The 16291-nt window shown below is 26.4% G+C and overlaps 3 protein-coding genes and 1 long non-coding RNA gene across 6 annotated transcripts; 2 read left to right on the top strand and 2 right to left on the bottom strand.

Annotated features, from left to right (window-relative positions):
* Nucleotides 1-2886: 2886 nt before the first annotated feature.
* LOC111031374 lies at nt 2887-3752 on the bottom strand. The gene is made up of 3 exons (XM_022311287.1): nt 3630-3752; nt 3450-3551; nt 2887-3377 (listed from the first exon to the last, which is right to left on the bottom strand). Exons 1-3 carry the CDS (start codon nt 3732-3734, stop codon nt 2958-2960), a joined length of 627 nt encoding a protein of 208 aa, XP_022166979.1. The 5' UTR covers nt 3735-3752; the 3' UTR covers nt 2887-2957.
* Nucleotides 3753-4004: 252 nt separating this feature from the next.
* Nucleotides 4005-5282, top strand: LOC111031384. Its single transcript, XR_002604197.1, has 3 exons — nt 4005-4414; nt 4474-4569; nt 4797-5282. It is a non-coding gene; the product is annotated as an uncharacterized LOC111031384 (long non-coding RNA).
* A 103-nt stretch (nt 5283-5385) lies between these two features.
* On the bottom strand, nt 5386-8258 carry LOC111031367 (programmed cell death protein 2-like). Its single transcript, XM_022311278.1, has 5 exons — nt 7703-8258; nt 7485-7636; nt 7128-7413; nt 5820-6052; nt 5386-5724 (listed from the first exon to the last, which is right to left on the bottom strand). The coding sequence occupies exons 1-5, from the start codon at nt 7808-7810 to the stop codon at nt 5454-5456; spliced, it is 1050 nt and encodes a 349-aa protein (XP_022166970.1). The 5' UTR covers nt 7811-8258; the 3' UTR covers nt 5386-5453.
* Nucleotides 8259-8352: 94 nt separating this feature from the next.
* Nucleotides 8353-16078, top strand: LOC111031347 (lysocardiolipin acyltransferase 1-like). Of its 3 annotated transcripts, XM_022311262.1 has the most exons (9): nt 8388-8596; nt 8901-8955; nt 11100-11304; nt 11367-11525; nt 11591-11747; nt 11818-11932; nt 11987-12201; nt 12265-12498; nt 12572-13146. In XM_022311262.1, the coding sequence occupies exons 3-9, from the start codon at nt 11114-11116 to the stop codon at nt 12635-12637; spliced, it is 1137 nt and encodes a 378-aa protein (XP_022166954.1). In that variant the 5' UTR covers nt 8388-8596; nt 8901-8955; nt 11100-11113; the 3' UTR covers nt 12638-13146. The 3 variants fall into 3 exon arrangements, with proteins under 3 accessions (XP_022166947.1, XP_022166961.1, XP_022166954.1); XM_022311255.1 differs by lacking the exon at nt 8901-8955 and having other exon boundaries at nt 8353-8596; XM_022311269.1 differs by lacking the exons at nt 8901-8955; nt 11100-11304; nt 11367-11525; ... (3 more) ...; nt 12265-12498; nt 12572-13146 and adding exons at nt 13636-13813; nt 13880-14197; nt 14556-14706; ... (1 more) ...; nt 15624-15822; nt 15915-16078 and having other exon boundaries at nt 8369-8596.
* Nucleotides 16079-16291: the final 213 nt, after the last annotated feature.

The following is a 16291-nucleotide window of genomic DNA, read 5'->3' as shown; positions in this document are numbered from 1 at the left end:
ATACTCATACAGTTATACAATTCATTAATACATTTAATTTTTTTACTTTTTATAGATGCTTTAAATTCAAATTAGGTAATTTAGTCTGATGAATTGTACAGGCAATTTAAAGGAATTATATTCATCGGGTGGATTCTTGAGTGAAATGTAAATTTTAAAAAAGTCACTACAAATTTAACTTTAACTTTGTTTTTATTCATAAATTTAATGTTGGATGAATGTATAAAACAAATTACAATTTTGCTCAAAATTTGTTTCAAAATTACAAAAACTTTTTTCATTGTGTATTTTGAAATGGTATTATCTAAACGAGGAATGATGATGCTTCAAAAATCTCGACAAATTAAAATAAAAACATAAAAACTGGGTAATGCAGTATAATACAGGTTGTTTCTGAAGTGTGTGAGGTAATTAGTATACGCATACTCACTGTGATGCCACAATGAAGATTTTTTTGGAATTTTTTTTCTAACTTCAAAATCTGTGTTTTTTAAATTTATTTTTAGAATATTATCTTGAATGTAAAAATAAACACTCTAGTCGTATTTTTTGCAAAATTCTCATACGAATCGAGAGATCACATCATTTTTGCGCTTGTCGCGCTCGAATCGCCAACTAAAAAAAAGGCCGTGCGACACATCGATTTGTATGAGAATACTGCAAGATAATCAGTGGTGATAATTATTTGTTGTCATTGATAATACACGATTAATTAACACATTGTTTTACATTGTCGACTAATAAAAAATATGAAATAATAACAAAATTAGGGTTAACAGAGTTTTAAACGATCAAATTTTACTAGCATACATTTGTGTCTTACCTTTATTAAATAACTTTTAACTTTATAAAGTTATAATAGTTAGAGATAAAAAAACTACCTATTTGTGTGTTTATACTGAAATTCCAGTTTTTGGATATCATAGTACCTAACATAATTACTTTGACTCGATAAGATAAACATTTTATTTTATACTATTATCATTACTTACGTTCTGCCTAGAACCTTCAACCTAGCTGCAAGATTTTTATTTCCATCAGCTAAACCTAGTCACAATTAATAAACAAATAAATAGTTTGTTTCGTACAACATGTCGGTTACGACAACTTAAAATAGTTACACGGGTATATCTTGTGATAAAGTAAAATACCTATAGTTTTTAATAAAATAAATCACCAATGGGTGATGTTAGTTAAATACTTAAACTAATTAATTAAATTAACTAGTACTTATCCAACATAAAAACCATGTCTGCATATTCAATGTTTGTGTACGCCATTGCGCAAAAATCAAAATTTAAATTAAAAACTTTAAATCTTAAAATGAAATATTAATATTTTAAATGTCGTTCAATGACAAGTATTGGACTGACTACTGAGCTCTAATCAGACCAACTAATGTTCATCATGTACTCTGTAAGGAGAACGGTCAATTCAATATTAACGATAAAAGTATAATATTAGGTTCACTAATAAATAATAATAGTATAAAATAAAATGTTTATCTTATCGAGTCAAAGTAATTATGTTAGGTACAATGATATCCAAAAACTGGAATTTCAGTATAAACACACAAATAGGTAGTTTTTTTATCTCTAACTATTATAACTTTATAATGTTAAAAGTTATTTAATAAAGGTATGACACAAATGTATGCTAGTAAAATTTGATCGTTTAAAACTCTATTAACCCTAATTTTGTTATTATTTCATATTTTTTATTAGTCGACAATGTAAAACAATGTATTAATTAATCGTGTATTATCAATGACAACAAATAATTATCACCACTGATTATCTTGCAGTATTCTCATACAAATCGATGTATCGCACGACTTTTTTTTTAGTTGGCGATTCGAGCGCGAAAAACGCGCTACAAGCGCAAAAATGATGTGATATCTCGATTCGTATGAGAATTTTGCAAAAAATACGACTAGGGTGTTTATTTTTACATTCAAGATAATATTCTCAAAATAAATTTAAAAAACCCAGATTTTGAAGTTAGAAAAAAAATTCCAAAAAAATTTTCATTGTGGCATCACAGTGAGTATGCGTATACTAATTACCTCACACACTTCAGAAACACCCTGTATAGAAATAATTTTTATTTAAAACATCACATAATATATTCTATAAATAATGAATATTTAAATATTTTCTAAACAAAAGAACATAATAGGTAATAGGTATATGAAATGCCAAAAATATCAGTCGCTCTACGATCAAAATTTTTTTCATCTTGCATAAGTATAATTTTAATTAAACTATATTGATATAAAACCACAGATTCAACTAGGTATAAGTTTTAATCATATTATTCAATAAGACAAAATGAGGTAATAGGTACATGAAGTTCGAATAATGATCAGATAACCAGTTTAGATTTTTATAATAAAACTTTTTAACCTGATGACCCATCAGCAGGGCTCGTAGGTTCATTCTTTTGCATGTTTTTTTTTTGCTACACAGGAAAACATGCTAACTGAGATACAAATCCGTTTCATAACAATAGTATTGAGAATATAAAGTTTAATAGTGCATGTTTTTGCATGCTTTGCGTGTAAAACTGTAGGTATATTTGGCATATAATCGTTTTTTCATATATCTTGTTTCATATTTACTTTCCTGTTTACTGAATGATGGTGTTTTGATTTATTTTTATTCTCTTGTGACTTCCAAGGCATCCTAGTATATTTACCTATTTAGATTTTATGCGTTTTACTTAGTACCGCGGAAATAATGTTATCGCTACCACTACTATCCTCCGCCGTACAGAGTCCGTCGTCGAAACGATACCTACACAGGCATGCAGGCGCGTAGCTAGAAATTTCTAAGGGGGGGTGTTATTCAAAATTAATTGAAAAAATTATACACACAAAATTGATAACTTTACGTAGGTATATTTAAATTTTTCACATATATATTATTATGATTAATAAAAAAAAAAATTATTTTTTATTAAACTAATTTAATGCGTCTATTTTTTAAAGCTAAAGTATCAATTATTTCGTCAGTGGTTACGACTAAATCCCGATGAATATTCATAACTGCTAAGCCGTTCAACCGATTTTCACCAGTCGTGTTCCTCAAATATGTTTTTAAACGCCGTAATGAGGAAAAAGATCTTTCACTGCTTGCAGTGGTTACTGGTAAAGTAATCAATATTTTTAAAAGTTGATGAACCGTAGGAAATATTTCTTCATTGCAATTAATGAATGCTTCCGTAGCATTTTTAGGGTTTTTGTTTTTCATCTGATGATGCCATATTGTAAACTCGCCAATTGCAGATACTTCCTGTTCAAATTGACCAATAAATAAACCAATATCTATTTGTGTAGGAGTAATAACTGTTTGAAGAGCAGATGCTGATGGTTCAATCTAATAAAATTTAAATTTAAAATTTACACAAAAAATATTAATACATGCAAGTATTTGATTCATAATATTTACTAATTTGTTATTTTCATTGTGCTGTTCAGACATGGATTGTGAATTGTGATTGAATGGAGTTAATGCAGATTCAGCTAATGATACTACCACTTCCGTTTCATTCTTATTAAAATTAAGTCATTTAATTGGTATAACACATAATAGAATCATTTTCAACTTTTACAAATTTAAACCACTTACTAATTTGTCATTTTCGCCGAGATTATCAGTTTGTACTTTAGGTGTTTTTGTGTAGTATGATAAAATAGTGCTTTTTCTTTTAATACCTTTCTTTGTAGCCTCCATAGTTAATAATTATTTAAAATTTAAAAAATGTTGAACTTATTGGCTATTGCAAACATATAGCACTTATGAACATAATAACATATTTTATTAAATATTAATTAGTTTTATTTGTTATCACAGAACTGATAAGTGAAATAACATTCGGATAGCTGATAGATCATAGATATCTATGTTTACGATAGTTCATCATGATCATGATAATCAAATAATCAATAATTGAAGTTGTAAACGTTTTCTTACACGCTGCATGAAAAGATATATTATATTATTAAATCGTGCATGAAACGAGTAATCGATAAAACGTCACAGAACGGTCTAAAATAGTACCTAATTAATGCCGGATCGCCCGGATCCCGGCTTTAGTGCTTTACATTATTGTTATCGTAATATAAACTAATATACTTCATTTTTATAAATAAGTGTAAATCACGATTTACGATTCGTGCTTATACTTATGATTATTCTATTCTGCGTAATGATGCATCTTTATCTTGATAAAAAAATATTAAGTATACCACGGCTGAGGGGGGGTGTTATTACACCTGTAACACCCCCCCTGGCTACGCGCCTGCAGGCATGTACTCTTGTGCAATGTTTCTTACCGACCCACATCTATAATTTTGTACATTGGTACAGCATAGTTTTCTTGCACTCGCCAGTCGGCTATGAGTTGTTTAATTGTACGAGTCATAAAAGTGTGAAATACCTAATATTTCATTCCAAATGTTTTCATTTATAGGTGCTGGATTATGGTGTTCAAAAATTAGACAGAAAATGACTACCTAATTAAAATTGATAAAGATGACAAGGCCCCATGATTTTATGAACTTCACAAGTATTCATTTTATTAATTTTGATTGTTAAATGTATAAAAATCAAAAGGAATAAAATACTTTTTAAACTGATGGGTGAATTCTAATTATTTTAAAATTTGCTCATGAATTTTTTACAAAATGCATATTTCGAGTGCATAATTTAAAAAATGTTAGGGCATAAGAATGCATATTTTCAAACTTTTTAGTGCATGAATGCATGCTTATCTAATATCTATGCATTTTTTAGTGCATGAACTTACGAGCCCTGCAGTCATCAGTGATGAGTTTTATTATACCAACATCAATTTTTCTAAAGAATACAATATTTCTGTGAATTAATAATTATTTATAATAAACCTAGTTCAATGAACATTTAAAAAAAAATACTTTATATGTGTGTTCAAATATAGATTCACTATTTTTATACTTTAAATGTTGGCACTGAGATACAGTTATTTATTTATCATATTATAACAGAGAAAAAGTAGTTGATATTACATTTTTACATTAAGAATGTTATATGTATTACTTCTTCTTTGGGTTTTAAAACAATTTGTTATTATGAGCGATAATTTTTTGGAAATTTATTTTACAAATTTTAATGTTTGATGACGATTATAATTGTGAACATTTTATTGATTTACCTGAATTACAAATGTTAATATTTTAATTGTCGGCATGTTTACATAGGCCTTGTGTACTTACATTCTAATTATAAGTAAAACTAATGTAAAAAATGTAACAATCCATAGTTTGATGGGTTATCTTGATTTTTTTTTTAAAACCTGTGCTTCTGTCCAATGCAAATGAGAAAATTACACAACCATTTTTTATGATTACATTTCAAATAAAATTTCTATATTTTATTGATTGTTCAAATATTTTAATAGATAAATATAAAAATTTAAAATAGTTTTTCTTCTTGAACTATAACACATTCATACTTATAAGTATCTCCTTCATTCCAACAATTATTTTCACAAGTGTATATTAGAGCTGTTCCAAATTCTAAGTGTCCACTACCAAGGTGATCGTCTCCACATATTAGTTTCAAATATGTAATTAATGATGGAAGAATTTGTAACTCAAATAATAATTTACCCTGGCAGTTGGTACATTTATTTGGTTCACTTTCTTCATATAAAAATAATGGTTTACCTTCAGTACGACAATACCTAAACAAAAATTGTTTAGTAATAGTTTTTCTAATATTATCGACAGGAATGTAGATAGAAGAAAGAAGACATCAAATTGATATTATTATACAAACCGTAAAATTTGACCAGGATTTTTTCTTATTATTGATGCAAATGTTTCAAAAAACTTATCACCATGTGCTGGTAAACTCTTTTCATATCCTTCATTTTTTTCTTCAAGAATCATTTCATTATTTTGATAGTTGTGTAATAAGTTATTTGCATGCTCTTTTACTTTATCAGACGATTCTTCATAAGCTACTGATATATAATATGGCTCAAAATATACATTCATGTTAAAGTGATCCTGTTGTAAATATTATTATGTTTATAATTACAAATTTTAATATATAAACTATCAATGTTCATAAATTATGTCTACCTTTATGCACTATTTGTTTATTAAAAACACCCAAAATTGAGGATCTTCAACATTGTAAAAAAAGGTCAAGGGGATCTATTCCCCCAACAGACTATTATAAAGGTATTGACGAATTAATTCAATTCTATTAATATTATTACTAGGCAAAAGTATAGTTTGTCAACCATTATATTTTATGATTTGTATTACTTTTATTAAATGTATACATAATTATACAATATTAGTAATTATTTGCTTGGAAGATAAGTACATTTTTTTTACTGAATTCAACATAAACTATGATAGCAAAAAAAAAAAACAAAACTTAAAATTCATATCCAGACTCAAAGAACTCATTCATCAATTAGTTTTAACATCACAATGTTAATTTAAGTAAATATTAAAACACATTTTTAACTTGGCTGGTTATTTTTTGTTTAAGTAACTTATAGACCAGCGGTTCTCAACCTTTTAGAGTTCGCGACCCCCTATAATGTCACCAAGATGTCCAACGACCCTTTTATAATGTAAGTATTAAATAATTGAACCAACTGTTATTATTGTATTTATTTGTGTATATATTTCACAAAAAAAGGTATATTATGCACACTTCAATGAACGTTTTTATCGACTATCGGACTATCCAATATATATATTATAACACTTACTATTAATTATAAGATTCTAAGTGAAAAAATTTTTATCCCACATGGATTGACGACCCTAAAATCATTGTTGGCGACCCTCCGGTTGAGAATCGCTGTTATAGACTATTGTTAAAATAACAAGAACCCTGTCTAGGCTCATGCATTTTATTATAGGTAGCTAATTGATTACTAAAATTTTAATAATTCTAAATGGTAAACTCTTATACAAAAATTGACTTTTGCAAAAACTTTTAAACAATTCTTTATGTGTGGTACCTAGCATGAAAATATTAAATGATTTTTGCTATCTTTACTTTATTTTTTATTTTTACCTATACACATAAATATAATATCCAAATTAATAAAGAACTTACTGAAGGTATTTCTTTTCTACTATCTAATAATTGAAGACAATTTGTATTTGGTATTTCAATTGGTTCAGCAACTACATTATCATCAGCATCAGAATTTTCTAACTCAGCACTTGCAGAATCACAAATTTCAATTGCTTGGCTTTTAACAGTAGAATTACCATTTTCTTCAGTTAAAGGTTCCTCACCCCAGTCGTCAGCATCATCACACCATTCTATAAATGTTGGGGACTGCTGCTTATCGTCATAATCATCTACTGCAACCCACTGCCGTCTCAAACATATCCAACTGAATAAAAATTATTTAAAAAATATAATTTAATAAAGGATTCAATGGGTACTTTATACTCAATACTTTACCTCTGAGATTTGTTCCAACATCCAGGACTTACACATGCATGAATATATAAAGTTCTATGGTAAATAGAATTTATAAGAGGGGCATATATCTGAATTAGTAATGGTGTACGGCGATTACACAGTGGACATTTTGGTGAAAAATTCTGAGTATCCTTATAAAAAAAACCAATTTTTAAAAACAGTTCTTATTCATTTAGCTAACTAACTTAACTACTTACAGAAAATCCTCCAATTTTATTTATTGTGTATGAATCATCAGAACAGCTTTCACTCTCAATATGTTCGTCCACAAAACCCAGTAAGACCTTTCTTGATGCTTTTGACATTATTTTTTTTTGCTAGTTATCAAATTTGTGTTCAAATCAAAGTCTAAGCAGTATAAATATCTATTGTGTTAAAGTGTATCAATGTATTTATTATATAAAACCAAATTCAGAAATGATTATGTGTGTTTTGAAATGTATTTGTCACAAAATGTTTTCTTAAAATGCAAAATATGAATGTTTTTATGAGGATTTTTGTATTGAAACAAATAAAGATACTTTTACAGTCATACGGTAATCTTTAACCGTGGACCATTGTCAAGTAGTACAATTGTAAATAATTACTCTTAAAATATCAAAGAATGAAAGAAAAGAGAAATAATAATTATTAATTAAGATACATCATAATAATTCATCATGCAACGATAATTGTATTAATCATCAATCATAAATTCATAACGACATCAAATTTTACTTTCACGTACCGACTACCAGTTATCATACATCGATTATTATCACGCAGAACAATATTATCTGGGTTCTTTTATCAGCATAGTTGCTAACTTCCATCATACTATAAATTGTAGACATCAGATATGTTTTTAACCGTCACGAACTTCGAATACATGGTTTTATTTATTTTTTCATAAGGTTTCTTTCTTTCTATAGTAAGTTCTTGACTTCTTGTAATCTGTTATGTCAATACTCAATATCAGTCTAATGATTTTCATAAATTGCGCCTATTGAATACATTTTAAAATATCTTTAGAGTTTAGATAGTATTTTCCCACTGCGGCAGTCCAGGCTACCATATATGACCTCTGAACACATTAATAAACGGACTTAAGGGTAAGTGAATTCAATTGAATATTAACAATATACAATACCCTACCTATCTATATAATTTATTAACAGCACGAATTTAGAACACCTGTTAAACAGTTCTTGTTTTTCTTAATACTCTCTTATTTTTGTTTTTTTAATTTTATTTTTCTAAATACCGATTTAAATTGCCCTAAACTAGATTGTTCAGATAATATTTAATAGCTTTGGTCTGATTTCCAAAACTATTAAGATTATCAACCATTCATTTTACTGCATACCCTGTAGGTTTTTATCTTGCTTCTTTTTTTGTATTGTGTCATTTTGGTAGCTTAACTTCAACGATCCTTTTGTGTTTGGTGTTACGACGGACATGTTTTGAACAGGTACTTAACAATTCAATTATGGTTATGTATAGTTATTGGGAATTGGCACTTGACTTTATATTATAATTTATAACAAACTATGTTATATCTTAATATTTTTTGTGTAATGTGGAGATTAAAAGTAATTATTTAAATCTAAACAAAAAATAAAAATCATAATACAAGTAATGACCGAATTTATATTAACATAATAAACACTGTGCAGAGTGAACAAAGTTAGTAGTTTTTGAAATAATGAATGTTTACTGTGACAAGAATTGACATTTGTGAATATGTACATGAACTTGGTCATTAGTTGAATTATGATCTTAAGTAGATTTAAATATTTTATTCTATTTGATGATTGTGGATTAGACTGCTCAATTATGTGAACTATGTGGAAAAACTACATTCAGTCAAATTTGTACTTAAATAGTTATAAGTGTGCATAACATGACACTTAGAATTCACAAATAATGATCAAATATTTTATATATTTTTTTTAGTTTTTATAAAGTAACATTTTAAATTTTAATTACAATATGTAATATAAAATATAAAATTGATAGTGATATAATCAGTAATTATTTTAACTTTTTTTTAATAGGTTCGGTTAAGTATTTTGATAAAAATAAAAATGAACAATTGAAATTGATAGTATTAAATTACAAAATATATGTTGTTACTCAATATTGTGTGTATATATAATATATATTTATCTTAAAAATTTGGTGTTGGTTATGTTGTAAATTAGAAGGTATATAACAGGTAAATATTTGTACTACCTATTGAGTACACTATCATAATGAGAAAAACTATAAAATGCATAAAATGTGCTTTTGATTGTGATTGCACCACCAATTATAATGGGTGAATATTTTTTAAAAATTACACTAAATATTTATCTACGATGTCATACATTAATAATAAGAACAATTATAATTTTATTATTTGAAAATAGATCTTGAAATATTTTCTAATAAGTTATTTGTTTGAATTTAAAATTATATTGTGTTTGCATTAATAATCATCAAAGATAAATAAGGTAGGTATCTAATATATTAATTACAATAAACTGTATAAAATAATACATTATCTTAGAGCATATTATTGTGTGTAAGTGAGTAATAATTAATGATAGGTTAATGTCTTAATGATAAAAATATAACTTTTTTTTACACTTTAATAAGTATAACTATTTAACAAACTGAACATCCATAATAATTATTTGTAGAATACCATTTAAAAAAATTACATTGGTAGGTAATTACAATTTGTTTTAATACATTTGTAAATACATAAATATGTAAGATTCTTATTATTTGTTCAGCGTAATAATTATTGAACTTTGAAATTAGTAAAAAAATGATATACATAGTAACATATTAAAATAATATCTAATAATTAATAACCAAAGAAATTGAATTTATTATACTATTATAAATGATGTATTAAGATATTAAATAGAAGGTACATAAATTGAGGGTTTTTATTATGAACATTTTTATTTACTTATAAATTATCTAGAAATAAAAAAAAAATTAAGTTAAATAATATTTACTTTTACTTAAACCACCTATTAAAAAAATTATTGTATCAATAAAACTATAAAATTGTTAAGTAGTAACTAAATCAAAACCAATCTTCTAGTTCATTTTTATTTTGTCTATGTTTAGACCAAGTATAAGCTAATTAACAGTTTTTATTTACTACATATTTTGAACTTATTTTGTATAATTGTACAGTTAATGCAGAGTATCTATTCAACAAGTATATAATTTTTGTTAAAATGTTCAACTATTTAAGTATTTTGATTTGTGTTATAGTTCATTGTATCCTTAAAATGATTATTTTTAAGTGCGTAATAAAAAAATGCATTGATTCTTCAATTATATTTGTTATTACCTACCTTAAAACTATTTTAAAGAAACAAGATTTTATTTATATATTTAGAAGTAAAATTCAAAATGATTAACCCAAGAAGTTAAAAAAAGTGGACTTAATTTATTTATATATTCATAAATCAATAATTCATAGTATTTGTTGAAAGATAGGTATCTATGTAAATTTAATAAATGTGCAGTCCAATCTTATACAACTGTATAATAAGGTGATAGAAACATTTGGTGTTTTTGTGTCTTGTGTCTGATTATTGTGTTGTGTAGGAACACCAAATGTAATGTCAACAGATCCGCATTGGTTAAAGGGAGTAATAGCTGTTGCAGTTGGAATTGGAATAACGGTTGGTTCAGTTGGGGTAGTTTTTATAACTCGACTACTAGAAAAAAAAGAAAAACTATTATTAAAACAGGAAGTTGATGAATTAAATATTGCAATACTTGATCTCCAAGCAGAATTTAAAGCATTAAAGTAAATGTTTTTAATATTTAATTTTAAATGTTTATAAATTGTTCATGTTATATTCATTTTAGGAAAAAAATTATTAAATCAGGAAAAAGATCAGCCCTATCAAGTAGCACCAGTGTAACAAGTGAAGCTAGTCTGTATACAGCGCTAGGAACTGACGACGAATTTCACGATATGTCATCAGAAAACGAAGAATCGCAACATTCAAATATTATGAATGAAAAGTAAATAATTTTTTTCTCTGATTTGTTACCAGTAAAAAAATCATAAATGTACATTGTTTCTTTAGTCCAGATGTTAGTTTGTCTTCCGAACATTTTAACGATCATTACACCGGACCTTCTTTACTCAGTGATGATATTTTTGATCAAGTAGATGAATTATTTGAAGGTTCCGATGAAGACAAACTTAAAGCTTATGAAATTTTAGTACGCCTTAATGAAGAAGTAAATTGTTTTATTTTTCTTTCTTATTACATATTTACCGACTCAATAATGTTTTAATTAATTTATGTAGCGAACAGATGATATTGAGGTACTTTGGAGGTTAGCAAAATCATGTCAATTTGTATCTAAATATTATACTGCAGCAAAAAAAAATACAGAAAAGAGTAAAGAAGTTATTGATGAAGGTTGGACATTTCTAAAATATTTTAAGTATAAATTCTAAAATATATTTTTTTCAGGTGTAAAATGGGCAAAGCATGCCTTAGAAATGTATCCAGGGAATTGCAATGCACACAAATGGTTTGCTATCTGTAGTGGTGCTCGAGGTCAGTTAGGAACAACTAAAGAAAAAATTGAAGGAGGTTATGTATTTCAAAACCACATAAATGAAGCAATAAAAATCAATTCTCGTGATCCAACTTTATATTACTTAAAAGGAAAACTTGAATATGAAGTAAAATTTATTGAATTTATTGATTAGTCTACAACTTAATCACAAATAATAATATCTATTTAGGTTGCTGTTTTATCATCTTTTGACCGTCGTATAGCCAGTTGGTTGTATGGAGAAGTACCTAAAGGTACAATACCAGATGCTATTGAACTATTTTTAAAATTTCAACAAGAATCCCCAATTCAGCTAAAAGACTGTCACCTACATCTTGCCAAATGTTATCTAGCAAAAAACGAGTATGAAACTGCGGTGAATTGGTTGGAAAAAGCATTGCAGCTTCCCGTTAAGGATTCTGAGGTCAATAAAATAATAGTCATACTATAATATTATTGATTATATGGTTTTAAAATAACAAAATCAATTATTTTAGGACAAAGAAACGGATAACGAAGCCAATCAACTTCTCAAGAAATATTTAAAATATAAAAAAGCTTAGGTTCCATTTTTAAATCCTGAGAATTTTTTTCTAATCATTTTATTTCTTTTATGGCCAAACTAGTGATTTTTAAATTTTTAACATAATTTGTTTAGGTTTATTTTTTGGTGTAATGTAACAGTGGCATGTTAAAATTTAATTTTAGTTTATTTCTGTACATTTTTATGAACAAAAATTATTTGCATTTATCTAAAAATTTTAAATTCCAATCTTAATTTTTAAAATATTGGTCTTCAGTTTATTATAGAGTATTATTCTATTTTTTGAGACTATTAATTTAATTTATTTAGACCTTTTATGTTCAAAATTCTTATTTTTACTAATGTATACGCCTGTAAAATAATGTTTGATCAAAGTATGTTTTGATATAGTATCTACAAGTCTATTTTTTTTTAAGAACTTACCATTAAAAACTGCCATGTTACCTCTCAAATATTTCTTTTTTTATGTAACCTTGGGTACACCACGCGCAATATGATTATATGAATAAAAATTGATATTACAAATTATTTGGCCTAATGTTGGTTTACTTTACAAATAGTGTAATTTTATTAATCACATATTGATTGGAAAAATATCATTATAATTAAAATAAATAGAATTCATAGTATATTATTATTGTAATAGGTGAAACATTAAGTTGTGAAAAATTGATATCTGTCCATATGCGTTACTTAGTTGTTGTATATTTATTATTTAATCATTGAGGATAGTTTAGATAATATAATATACTCAAATATATAACTAACATTTTGAATTGTGTAAAAAAATGTAACTTGATAAATATGTGAACACAAAATAAATTATTATCTAAAAATATAGTTACATTTAACCAAACATTTGTACTAAGAATCTTTATTGTCCGTCGTAACCTTCACTTCATTTTTTAACCGCTGTTTGTAATATTGGCTTGGTATTTATCTGTGCATGCTTTTGTATACTTATTTAATGAAATTAATTTTTGTGTATATGTTGTTAATTTGAAAATTTGTTTACAGTTATAAGTAATTGACAATGGAATGGAGAGGGATTGCATACATCACATTATGGTTTCTGAGTATCACAAGTGGATTTCTTGCTATATGTTGTCCATTAGTACCCTTGATGTTTGTTTATCCGCACGCTTTCCGTTACATTATAGGCATCATATTCTCTGTGTGGGAGATGTATCCCACTGTTAGTAATTTTGTAATTTGCAGTATACAATTTTATTCATTGAACTACAGTAATACAAATTTTTAGATATTGATGCGTCTGTTGTTCAACACTCGTTTTATAATAACTGGAGATCACATTAATCCATTTGATGGCGCATTGTTAATAATGAATCACCGTAATCGGTTGGATTGGAATTTTTTATGGGGTGGTATGTATTACAGTTCCAAGCCACCTGCCCATAAGCTGAAAATGGTACTTAAATCAGCTATTCGACATGTACCTTTTGCTGGTTGGGTGATGCAATTATCGGGATTTTTATACATACATCGCCGCTGGGATCATGACCAGTCTTCAATGGAAAAACAATTGAAATACTTTCGTGATGTAAATGATACTCATCAGGTAAATGGTATTCAATCAATAGTTAAAAAATGTTGAATATTAACTTGTATGAAAAGAATTGGGATATCGGTAACATTTTTGTTACTCAAAAATAATAAATCTACTCTTAATCTACTATTCCCTAAAATTTGTCATTAAAAACTGTTAGGGAGATTATATTGTCTTAATATTCTTTAAAAGCAATTATATACATGGAATTATTTATGACTGAAATTAGTTAATAGTCTATAGTTAAAGCAAAAAAAATATACTTAAAAGATTGACTTTAGCTTCTTACAAGTTCACTACAAAATAAAGAAAAATAAACTTGATAGTTGAAAAAAAATTTAGTAGTTAATTAATCGATCATTTGTTATAGATTCTATTGTTTCCCGAAGGAACAGATCTATCACCAAGCAATATTATACGTAGCAACAAATATGCCGCCAAAAACAATCTTCCCAATTATAAACATGTGCTTCACCCAAAAACTACTGGTTTTGTCTTCCTTGCTGACACAATGCGAAAAAGTAAAATTTATTTTAAATTTTTTAGAACAGATTGATATTGATCAGCTTTTTTTAATATTTATAGATAAGCAAATTAAAGCAGTGTATGATTTGACAATCGGTTATCCAGATTTATTACCTCAAAATGAAATGGATGCTTTAAGAGGCGTATTTCCAAAAAATGTACATTTTCATATAAAACGGCAAGTTTTAACTAATTGTAATATAATTAATAGGTATCAGCGTATCACAAGTTGGTATGTGTATAAAAATTACTTTTTGCTATCTATTGCATTCTCCAACCCTAAAATGTATAATGGTAAGCTAGTAAACCTATTATTAAATAAAAAATATTCCTTATTTAAGGATTCATTTACCTTAAAATACTCATTATTTCAAGAACTGTTAACATTTTTGAAAAGAAATAGTTTTTTTATACTGTCTATGGTTATCCTTTTTTAAGTTTTTGCATTTTTAAATAAAAACAAATTTTGAATCCCAGGTGAGTAGTTAATTATAACTTTAAGTATTTATAGATAGGATTTGAAACTTAATGCACTTAAAAAGTACTAAATATGCCTATACTTTTGAGATTTAAAAAAATAAAAATATGCACTTATTTATTTTTTACTTATATTTTTTGATACATTCAAGTATTTTACTAACATTTTTATATTTTATAATTTTTAGTTTTTACTAAATATTTATTAACAAAAATGGGAAATTGTATGTCAAATAGATATTTGAAAACTCAAAATAAATATACATTCTAATGTATTCATTTGTTGTTTCCGAGTATTCATCATGAATTATCATGCCCTAAAAAATTGTAAAAATAGAAAACATGCGATTAATATAATGAAAGTTAATACATTAAATTCTCTTATAAATAAATACGAGAAATTACTCTGAATATTATTAATTTTTAATTTATATAGATATGATGAGATAGATTTGCCATTAACTTCAGATGGTTTAAAGTCATGGTTAAATGATATTTGGAAGCTGAAAGAAAAGAGATTAGCCGATTTTAATGCCACTTCGTCATTTTTATCGGATCCTCAAGCTACACCTAATAATAATCAACCCATTGATAATGCTCTTTATTTAGCTCTAATATTTTGGACCCTTGTTCAGGTAAATAGTTATCAATTATTATTCATCATAATCAAAGGTCATAAATTCATAATTATTTGGTTTATTTATAATGTATTTTTTTTTTCGCTTAGAGTATTGTTATATATGCTTTGTTGACATCATCACTCTTCCAATATTGGTGTTTGTTGTGCTGCATAGTATTTTTAGGATTCTCATATACTGAAGATGGTTTCCAAATGTTTGAAGTCAAATTATTTGATTTTACAAGGAAAAGGGGAAAAAAAACATAACCAATGTATTATGTGTTCATTTGTTATACTACATAGATATTACATACGTGGTAGATTGGTAGCTATATACATAATTAATTATTATGTAGTATATTATAGTTACCTAGGTACCTAAATTGATTGTTAATTTATCATGAAGTCTATTTTAAGATTTATATTTTGTATACGATAATTATAAAAACTTTTTTGTTTATTAGTTATAGGTTTGTATGGTTGAT

Source organism: Myzus persicae, unplaced genomic scaffold, assembly GCF_001856785.1.
Source record: "Myzus persicae strain clone G006 unplaced genomic scaffold, MPER_G0061.0, whole genome shotgun sequence".
Lineage (NCBI taxonomy): Eukaryota > Metazoa > Arthropoda > Insecta > Hemiptera > Aphididae > Myzus > Myzus persicae.
Note: the sequence above shows the minus strand (reverse complement) of the source record. Positions and strands in the feature narration are given on the sequence as shown.

Excerpts from the sequence above, each read along its gene's own strand:
- LOC111031374 (XM_022311287.1), bottom strand. The coding sequence starts at position 3,734 with ATGGAGGCTACAAAGAAAGGTATTAAAAGAAAAAGCACTATTTTATCA. Across the intron at positions 3,552-3,629 it reads TCGGCGAAAATGACAAATTA|AATGAAACGGAAGTGGTAGT; the intron begins GTAAGTGGTTTA and ends AATTTTAATAAG. Across the intron at positions 3,378-3,449 it reads ACAATGAAAATAACAAATTA|ATTGAACCATCAGCATCTGC; the intron begins GTAAATATTATG and ends AAATTTTATTAG.
- LOC111031367 (XM_022311278.1), bottom strand. The coding sequence starts at position 7,810 with ATGTCAAAAGCATCAAGAAAGGTCTTACTGGGTTTTGTGGACGAACAT. Across the intron at positions 7,414-7,484 it reads TGTTGGAACAAATCTCAGAG|TTGGATATGTTTGAGACGGC; the intron begins GTAAAGTATTGA and ends ATTTTTATTCAG. Across the intron at positions 6,053-7,127 it reads GTAGAAAAGAAATACCTTCA|GATCACTTTAACATGAATGT; the intron begins GTAAGTTCTTTA and ends TATTTACAACAG.
- LOC111031347 (XM_022311255.1), top strand. The coding sequence starts at position 11,114 with ATGTCAACAGATCCGCATTGGTTAAAGGGAGTAATAGCTGTTGCAGTT. Across the intron at positions 11,933-11,986 it reads TAAAGAAGTTATTGATGAAG|GTGTAAAATGGGCAAAGCAT; the intron begins GTTGGACATTTC and ends TATTTTTTTCAG. Across the intron at positions 12,202-12,264 it reads AAGGAAAACTTGAATATGAA|GTTGCTGTTTTATCATCTTT; the intron begins GTAAAATTTATT and ends ATATCTATTTAG.